General features: G+C 38.4%; 2 protein-coding genes across 3 annotated transcripts in view; one reads left to right on the top strand and one right to left on the bottom strand.

The window, feature by feature from the left end:
• Positions 1-5,336, bottom strand: part of LOC138043730 (uncharacterized) — a 5,748-nt gene extending 412 nt beyond the window's left edge. Inside the window, exons 1-3 of the mRNA XM_068890140.1 lie at positions 5,085-5,336; positions 3,136-4,919; positions 1-1,903 (exon numbers count right to left, since the gene is read on the bottom strand). The exon at positions 1-1,903 is cut by the window's left edge and continues 412 nt beyond it. Coding sequence (XP_068746241.1) covers positions 3,155-4,919; positions 5,085-5,224 — 1,905 coding nt within the window. The 5' untranslated portion in view covers positions 5,225-5,336 and the 3' untranslated portion in view covers positions 1-1,903; positions 3,136-3,154. The remainder of the gene's footprint in view (positions 1,904-3,135; positions 4,920-5,084) is intronic.
• Positions 5,337-5,544: 208 nt separating this feature from the next.
• Positions 5,545-10,000, top strand: part of LOC138043727 (O-phosphoseryl-tRNA(Sec) selenium transferase-like) — a 21,112-nt gene continuing 16,656 nt past the window's right edge. Inside the window, exons 1-4 of one of the 2 annotated variants that reach the window (XM_068890138.1) lie at positions 5,545-5,668; positions 6,381-6,468; positions 8,408-8,474; positions 9,453-9,571. In XM_068890138.1, the coding sequence (XP_068746239.1) occupies positions 5,555-5,668; positions 6,381-6,468; positions 8,408-8,474; positions 9,453-9,571 (388 nt within the window). In that variant the 5' untranslated portion in view covers positions 5,545-5,554. The remainder of the gene's footprint in view (positions 5,669-6,380; positions 6,469-8,407; positions 8,475-9,452; positions 9,572-10,000) is intronic. The other variant, XM_068890139.1, reaches the window with a different exon arrangement.

Genomic DNA, 10,000 nt, shown 5'->3' with positions numbered 1-10,000 from the left:
AAGTTGGGCTTTGCTAAACCTCTCTGTGATTGGCTGAGTATGACTTTTAGCCAATCAATTTGCACAGTGACGCAAAAACAAAGAAATCAGTAAATTAGGACACTCGACTACACACAACTTTTGCTTATTTAACTTAGTATGTTCAACAATTAACTCCTCACCAAAAAAAAATTCTTAACAGTCTACTCATCACTTTTAGATTTATTTTTCCTTCACTATTCTCAACATCACAGGTTTGATGCCGTATCTTGCAGCTCTACAGTATCTTACAATCTAATTATTTTACATGTTAACGTTATTCAAAAATAACTTACAAGCTGAAGAATGATGAGGCCAAGCATGAAGCAAGGCTCCTTGAGAATATTAACAATATTGTTGCCACATTATTTTTTCTTTATCCTTGCTTGTTTTACAACTCAAAGTTCTTTCAGATAATCTTGAGAGTTTCTTGTTAAATAATACAACATGGCTTTCATACATTACATTTATAATCAACATGATATTCTCATGCTTTTTCTTTTGGCTTTTCACTAACAATCTAAAGTGACTCTTTTGTCTGCTGCATACAATTTGCACGAAGTTGATATTTTTTCTTCTTTCCACATTTAATGTGGTTTTAAGATCTCAATTCACATATCGAGTGAACGAAGTGATTTAAAATTATACAAGAAAACCAGCAATAATGAAATAATTATAGTCTCTGGTTTGTCTGGTTGAAAATTACCAATAAATGTCATAGTGTTGCTTTTTGGGTTGTCTAAGGACCTGTGCTATAACTGAATCGCCAGAAATTGAAAATCTTTCCAGGATATCTGGACAGAGATTTGAAAAAGATATGACCATAAACAGTACCGGTAACACTGAAAATCGTCATGTCAAGTTTTTAGTATCATTTATCCAGGCATGAATTCAACACAAAGAGCCTGGGTAAAAAGATACGGCAGTGATCATCAATGTCCTTTCCCTTCTTCTTACATCCTTAGGGGGGGGGGGGGGGTTGTTTTTGTTTGAGACATTTTGAAAGACTGTCACATTCAATTTGATAAAATATTCTCAAGATAATTCCTCGCTATGGGCTGGGAATAAAAGGTGACAGTTAACCAGATGTTTAAAGCAACCCTGGTAGGTTTCTCAAGACTTAGCATGTATTGCTGGTATCAGTTTTCCCTCTTAAAAGAAAGATGTTCAGACCCAAAACTTTGAAAATTATTCCTTGAAATTGTTTTTAAGACCTGAGTGAGCTTCACTGAATGAAAATGGATGCTAGTTAAAAGTCAAACAAGGTCAAGCCTACCCCCAATGATTTTATCGATAAGCTGAATTTATTTGAATACTGAAAATGATAGTCATTTCAAAACATGACCATCATAAAAAGAGCGGTTTCAAGTTACAAGCTGCTGTTAAAAATTTAAGGAGTTGTAATAATAATAATAGACTGGTACTGAACACAAAACACTTAAACAAAAATGTACCATATTTCCAAAATTTTCATGTGCCAACTGAAAACCACCTTGTCCTCTGAGAATATCTTTTAAAATGATCAACTAATCATTATAGGTAAGACTTTGAGGATTCCTTGACCTGGTTTGACTGTAACATTAACATTCTTTTTTGCACATTCAAGGTCACTCGTGACTACAGTAACTACATTAATGTCATATATTAGTCTTCAGGCAAAATTACTCATGAATTTATTTTGCCTGCTAAAGAATATTAATGCTACCATGGGCTTCTTATTCCACATTGAAATATCTCAAATAAGACATACACGAGGACAAAAGGACATGCATAGCTAAGTTGCTGTGGAAACATTGTCACCCCATTCTGACTGGTCTTTCATTCTACCAACCAAATTCATCCATTGCCGCCAAGTACACTGTAAGGATCAAGCAGATGTGAAGTCCTGAAACACACAGTTTTGCTATTGAATTATGTCTCCTCGCCAGAAAATGACAAAAACTGTAATATCACTCATGCAGAATTGCTTAAGAGATTTCCTTGAATTCTTGCCTACCCAGGTAAAGGCAGAAGAATTCTTAAAATTGACTTTAAGTGCTCTTGCCAAATTTATGGGATAAAGTTTGGAATATCTCGATTCTTCATTCTCTTCTCATTTATTCAGGTGTTGAGCTGGGGAAGTGCAATTTATGTGCCCCTAATCTCAATTTTTTTTTATTCAAGAACAGTCAAATTTCAGCATCATAAGACATGTAGTTTACACTAACCAGTTGCGATTTCTTCTCTAAAAGGCTGCATGAGTTGTGTAAAGTTGACAAAATTTGCAGTCCTTGTACTGTCCCATACATGTATCTGAGCTAGTGAGAATCATGGGTCTATCCCTGTCATGGTGATAACATCACAAGCTGCTTTGCATTCCAGTTTTGAAATCATTCTTACCATGCAAAGCAGTTTGTGATGTCATCTCAGGAAAAGGCTGATGCCTGAAAAAAGCTCGGGCACTAGACAAACTGCTTCTATTTTTGTTAATTTGTATGACATACTAAAATTGGAATTTTGAAACTGAAAACGGCAGAATAGTTAAAATGCAGCCAAGTGGTTAGGGTAAATAGAGTTATCTCTGCCAATAAAAAAATTGAGTTTAGGGGCAGAGTATCCCTTTTGCCCCCTAGGGGGTTCCCCACTGATAAGTGAAATTGAGGGTGAATTCTGTAAAATGCCCCCTTAGGGTGAAAAAGGCTTTACTGCGAATTTCATAATTCTGCAGAAGCTCACCTTCAAGCGCTAAGCACCAAACTGTGTTTTGGCTTACATCAATCAAATTCTGAACATAGCCAGGAAGATCGTCTCTGCCTCCAGAAAGTGAATTGTTTGGTTCACAGCTTGAATACCATAATGATCATGATATCCTTTTAGAGGTTCTTCACTAAAAAGATACATACAGACTCCATCGCTTTCCATTAGTGTCCAGGTTCAAATGTACAAATGTACCATGGGAACCAAAGATGCTGATTGTTAGGTTATGTCACGCATCAATTATTTTCGGCATCTGTGGTTTTGGATCAAGTTTGATTGATGGAAGTCAAAACACAGTTTGGCCGTGGTGATTCTGCAGAATTATGAAAATCACAGTAAAAGAAAAAGAAAACAAGGAAAGGACGCACTTCGCTAACTCACATGCACATGCTTGGATCAATCATGGTGTAACTATGTTGATCAATGCTTGAACGGCCTCCTTTGCCTGTTTGACAGCAAGCCTGTAGCATCCCTTTTTACGCCTCTTGTGCCTCTTGGAAAAGTTGGGTGCAAACAACTGAAGGAAATGTAAACGTATAATGGAACTTGTGTTGGACCCAAACCATGATACATGAGCATCTCTGTCCCAGGGATTTGTGCTATCCTCACACCTTATTCCGCTGATTGCCAATACTTTACCAGGCCACCAAGGATGGCCGTGAACTTTGCCCCACACAATATCACCCACGCCCACTGGATCACATTGATTGCCAGGAGCCACTTGTGGTTGAAGTTGCCAAGTCATTCGCTGTGTATACTTTGTGTTTTTACGTCTACTGTGTCTATTGCGCTTCAAAGGTTGGTTTTTCATTGAGGTCAAATCTACAACATTATGGTCTTCTGCTGAGTTCAAAAATTCATTGCTAACAGTTTTAAAAACTTGTTCCACATGATGGGTATCTGGCTGAAGCATGTTAGCCAAAGTGTATTCTTCAGAAATACTCTTGTGATCCTGACTTTCTTCGATATAAGGCAAAAGTTGATTAAGGTTAAATCTTGCTCTTCTCTCCCTTATTCTTGCGGATCGCTTAATGACAACATCGCTACTGTTTGATTCTTCCTGTATTTCTAAGCTGTCTGTTGCATCTCTCAAGAATGTTTCAATCATGGCTGTTTCATTATGTACTGCCTCACTGAAATGGTCATGCGATTCACTCACAGGCACTGTATTCTCCAAAACTTGTTCTAGTTTGTCTGTCACCATGTCACTTTTAGCGCTGTTGCCCAGACACTCTGGAATGCCCTCTGTCCTTTCAGAGACATCTTCTAAGTTGTTTTCATTGTCTCTTTGTTTTTTTCTACACTCCTGATCTATCTGCCTTTTTCCATTCTCCTCATCTTGAACATAGTTAAAGGCATTCTCAATCGTGTTTTCCCCAGACAAATTATCCATCATCGGTGCCAAGTCTTCGCTAGGGCATACGTTGTTCATCCCCACTGGATCAGGCAGATCAACCTTTTTTAGTATTAGGACAGTGTCTGATTTTTGGCAACTAGTTCTTGGTGTTAATCCCACAGGCGCCACTGGGATTGAACCTGGACTTGTCGTTATAAGTTTGTAATCAGTTGAGGAAGCACTCTTTGTTGCACAAGTACTTGATTGTTGAGAGCCCGTTACACGGTTGCCTATTGCGGCTTTCCTGGAACGTTTGCCAAGGGTTTTTGTTTTCTTCTTAATGGTGGTTTTCTGGACACCCTTGTTTACAATATTAACCTTGTTTGGTTGTTTCTTGGAAGGTCTGTCACAAAGTTCTGAGTGTAATTTTTTTCGTTTCAGGTTTGTTTCTGCTTTAAGGCTTGTGACATTCCCTTGACTTAAAAGATCAGCCTTCCGCCCAGAAGTATCTTTTCCCTTGAAGACCTGTCCTGTCTTCGTTTTGTTTTCACTTAAGGCAGATGGTCCTTTGGTTAGAGTGATGGATGTACCCTCCATATTTTCAAGACTTCCATCATTTTCCATGATTAAATCTGCATCAGTTAACACTTGAACTTCACTAAATAAGCTCGGGATCCGTCTACAAGGAAACGATTTATGGTTCTGTCGTTTGTAATACAGACTGGCTTGTCTCGTGGACCATCTTGAGGCGCTATCTGCAAGAGTACTTCCTCCATTAAGTTTGACTTTCTTTGATTCTTGACTATTGAATGGTTCTGCAGTTGAAGTTCTGTAAATTTCAAAGACAAAACACACAGAACGTAAAAAAATAAATTTCAAGTATGTTTGTTTCATTTGTTTCAAACTAAGCTGCTCGATGCATTAAAAAGGAGCCAAAATATTTTTTTACAATTTAAGTATCCAACATTGACCATGAAAACCTGATGAAACCCACCTGAAAACAACGGCGTTCTTTTCGTCGAAAAGCACTCCTCGAAAAATTCTTGACTTATGTTTAACGAAAACAAGAAGGCAATTTTCTAAAACTTGTTCTACAGTCACGGAAAGAACGGTTCCTGCTTGTAAACAAGCCATTTTTAGCAAAATTGTGTTTGATATTTTGCTCTACGAAAGGTCTTCAACTCATTTCCATTTCTTCTCAATGTGTGACGTAGCAAGAAAGTAAACATCGATCAGCCGATTGGGCAGTTCATAAGAAAAAATTACTTGATACTCTTTGGGTCTAAAAATACCTTTAGAAAGTTTGAATGCACTACATTATGAAATTTACTTTAAATGTGTAATTATTCGAAGATCTATTAAAATATGGAAGAGCTAAAAATATTACAGACGTTTGTTGTCCTCACTGATCGAATTCAATATTCTTATAACTCAGAAAAGAGCCCGACACTTGCGAAAAACGGGATGTTTTCAGGGAGTTACGAGGTTTGTGGCAAAATCATTCCAGTTTCGTATGTACAACAAGCTCAAAATGCTCGGAAAAGTCGAGAAAATCAAATTAGAATATTCCTGGAGCATGTAAGTAGTACAAATAGGACCAAGTAACTTAAATGAAATAAACGTGGGTAAATACGACAGATCAACCCGGGGTAAGTCGTCCGCCGAATTCCCCGGGATTTTTATCATCTACGCATCTATTTAGCGCTCCTTTCTTATTTTACATTCAAGCAAATAGGAAACTTCTTTGATATTAAACCACTTATTTTTGTCATTAAGCATTTTAATTTATGGAACGCTCTGAGAAGGCGGACATCCAAGGGTAGGGCCGGAGCATCGGGTATTTCACTAGGTTACGATTAGTGCAAGACCATTCATGAATCTGATGAATTTGTAGTTGTTCTTGTTCTTTTTTTTTTTTTTTTGCAAATTGGTCAACTGATATGGCTAGGGAGGGCACCTTAGTGAGAAAACACTCACTTCACACCAGGTTTGATTCCTGGATGCAACTGAACGTGTTTCTCACGAGGTCATCTGATTGTCCCCTTCCCTCAGGAAGTGCAATCTGATCTGGGAGGTGCGAGCTCAGTAGAGGTGCTACTGCTTCTTCCAATTGACAACTCCATTGCTAAGTGTAGGTAACGGGTGCCTGAGACATCCAGGAGCTTTCACTGTCCGTGTCGGCAGCCAGCTCCTATAATTATGTAGACTTCTTCCATGGCATGATGGGAGATGGGGTTGGAGATGAGTTCACCCGATGATGCTTGACAGATTTTGCTTGACGTTTTTAAAGAAAAAATGGCCTTCAGAAGGATGGGATGATATCAGCATTGAACTTCTATTGAAAGAGCTCTCCATTATGGACAGTAACAACTTTCCAGGTAACAGAGTTTGTGTGAGTGCAATGATCATTGTGCCTTTAAGAAACTTGGGGACCTTAATTCCAATCAAATTCCAATCAATGGTTTTTTTTCAATGTCTTCAATCACGGTCATGAAATGGGTTGATGGGTCACATACAGAATGTCTATTGGCTGATTGCAACACAAGCTGTCAGTTTTAATTTTGAAGGAAAGCAAAGCAATGCAACTTTATTTAAGTGTCTAGTCTTCTAGCGCTGGAGGGTCCTCTAGCGCTTAGGGACACTGTTAACTGTAATCAACAAATTAATCCAAATCAATTCAAATTAAATGACAGTTTTAGAGGATAGGGGAAACCAGGCCACCCAGAGAAAAACCTCTCGGTGCAGAGTAGAGAACCAACAAACTCAACCCGCATATGACGCCAAGTCTGGGAATCGAACCTGGGCCACATTGGTGAAGGGTGAGTGCTCTTACCACTGTGCCACCCCTGCACCCCTAGGTTCACCAACTGTTGATGGAAGCATGATCAACAGCCTGGTAAAAAGTGAAACCATTGGTTGAAAGTTAAAGCAGAGCTGCTTGTTTGCATGTGATGACCTCTCTTTAATAACTTAAACTACATGTAGTCTTGTTGTTATCTTTAAAATTATTATTATTATTCCACTCATTTCTAAGGCCAGAAATGATAATAGGAATGATCACTTTATTCAAGTCTCAAGGTTCTTTAGCTTAGCATGAGTGCTCTACTAATTGGGGAGACTGAAAATCAACTAAAATCAGTCGAGAATAAATCAAATGTCGGTTTATGAGGAGGGGGAAAACCATAGTCCCCGGGAAAAAAAACCTCTTGCACTAGAGTAGAGAACCAACAAACTCAACCCAGATATGGCGTTGAATCCAGGAATCGATCCTGGGACACATTGGTGGAAGGCAAGTGCTCTCACTACTGTGCCAGCCCTAGCCGGCCTGTGCCTATAATAAGAAGATTAGAATGATTGTGGTCTCGTCAGGGAAAGGAAGGTTATGTCCAATAAGGCAATACCCTTCCTCAGAACTCCTGAAAACTAATATTATTGTGCTTTGTTATGTATTCACTTGAATGTGTACTGTGTACAGTAATATTATGATGTGACGAGATGTGTCCAATATTTTGCGATTATTGTATGGTTGACATCATTCATCCAATAACTGGTGAAAAAGGGTTTGAGGAATTGATTCTTTTGTTGGTTTGTCAGAATGATGCCAGGAAAGTGAGCCCATTAAATAACTGAGGAATCGTTTAGAATGAATTAAGATTAATAATGATGGTGATGATGATAGGAATAATTATTATGATGAGGATGTTGAATTGTAATGATGATAAATTTAATAATTTATCAGCATTATTAAGGGTGTCCCCTTCAAGCTTTGAGATGATACTTAGGCTCTTCCCCAATTCCCCCCATGGCCCACCCAGCCCCTTGGAATATAGGCCATCAGTGACTCTCCTCCATCAAACTTGGGACTGGGCTGCTTTGCTGTGTGTTTGTTTCCTTGCTTCGTTAGTTCTGCTTTTAATTAGTTTCTTGCCTGCAGCTGTTCCTGGCTGTACTCTTTTCTATTGGGACTATTACAGTTCCGATCAAAAGTAAGTTACCAGTCTTGTCTCATTTCTCGCGAGACGAGAATCTCATCCTGCAAGAATCACTGAAGCGACAAGATTGGCATACATTGAGACAAAAGTCCAATGGCCACACGAACAGTTGCAAAAAGACATCTGCAGACTAAGGTTGGAATCTCCTGCGGGCACATTAAATGTGTGTGTCATCCAGTATGCATCTGTATTATACTAACTTTACTTCATGTAACATTGCTTGTCTAACCTGCTGAAAATCCAGGTTTTAGGTTGTCTTTGTAATTCTTACATTATAATCTATGCGACAACTTATCTGAAATACATACTGCTTTAAAATTAACAGGAAATGTTGGTGCAGGTGAAAGAGAGGGGAGAGTCATTTCTTCCTTGGTATCACAAAGGCATTTCAGGTGACCGTTCATGAAAGCTATTTAACAATAATGCTCTCAAAAGTTATTGGGGCATCTTGCTAATTTAAAAATAGAGCATGTTTTCTTGCTACTAACTTGCATTGCATGTACATGAATTTAACAATCTTAGCTGCTTAACTTTCATTGTTTACTGGGAAGACAATAATAAGAATAATCAGAAGAAAAGCTGTGGGAAAGGGAAGAGTAAGGGGCCATGGCCATTCAAAGGGCTTCCTTCTTGATTTTGTCTGTAGTGTGTCAGCCAACGCGTTGGTAGTGTGTCGGCCAACGCGTCGGTAGTGTGTCGGCCGATGTGTCGGTAGTGTGTCGGCCGACGTGTCGGTCGTGTGTCAGTGGTGTGTAGACCGACGCGTTGGCCGACGCGTTGGTGGGATCGGATTCTTAAATTTTACCCCTTCTTTTTGCTCTGGAGCAAAATTGATATTTTTAGAAATATGTCAAAATCAAGGTCAAGGTTTTTATTCACCTATATTCACCGAGCCTAAGGTGAATAATAATGTTTTGGTATAATTACGTAGGTGATTATTTGAAAGATTATGCATTTTCTTTAAAACCATTAATTATTCTTTTTCTGTCACTTTTTTTTTTTGAAAAAAACTGCTTAGGTGATTATCGCGTCATAATCACCTAAAGTGTAACCAATCAGCGCAGAGAATTTTCAATAATCACCAAATACTGTGGTATGTAATTAATAATGGTAACAAGCTTGATGGAGTAGGGATTTTGTGTAGACTGGTATTAGTTTTTCCACCTGAGAACCACAACTCTTTCAGATCAAAACAAGAAAACGTTTTTGTATATAAAATGTAAATATCACTCAGAGACTTGATAAAAGATCAATATTTTTGAGCAACCTCCAGACCTGGGCAAAATTTGCCAAGTGCAATCTGCCACACTTGCGTTTATTTTCATGAATTTGTTTAGATGTAATATTAGTTCTTGTGATCTAATCAACAGGTTAAGTCATGGTATTGGCAGATCAGGTGACATAGCAGCTGTACAACCTAAGGCTGCTGGATCTTCTTTGTTAATGAAACTTACCAATTCCATGGCCTTGGATGCCATCAAAATCGCAGGTACATTTTGCAGAAACATTTATTATCATCATTATTATTATTATTACGCAGTAAAAATGTCAGACTATTCTGTACGCTACATTAAAATGCAACACAGAGTGCATAGTGTAGCCTGAGAGTATTGCAAAGTGAACTTGACAAAAAATATATATATTTATATTTTATAATGATGTTAACTTGATGAATTTCGTATCCGGGATAAAGTTGCTTATATAATAAACTCCCATCGTAGTGGACCATACTTCAGTGTCTTCTCCTCCTTCTTAGACCTGCTTTCAATTCAAGGACAGCTCATCTCGAGCACGATCACTTGCCTTTTCTTCCATTCAATGATCCTTGAATCTATCCTGTTCGCCTTCAACTCTTGGTGCTCAGCAAACACTGGTATATCCCAGAATGCCTGTGTATCTCACTTGTATGCGTGCTTGG

This window comes from Montipora capricornis, chromosome 3, assembly GCF_036669925.1.
Source record: "Montipora capricornis isolate CH-2021 chromosome 3, ASM3666992v2, whole genome shotgun sequence".
NCBI lineage: Eukaryota > Metazoa > Cnidaria > Anthozoa > Scleractinia > Acroporidae > Montipora > Montipora capricornis.
The sequence above is the reverse complement of the archived record's forward strand: the minus strand, read 5'-3'. Positions and strand labels throughout refer to the sequence as shown.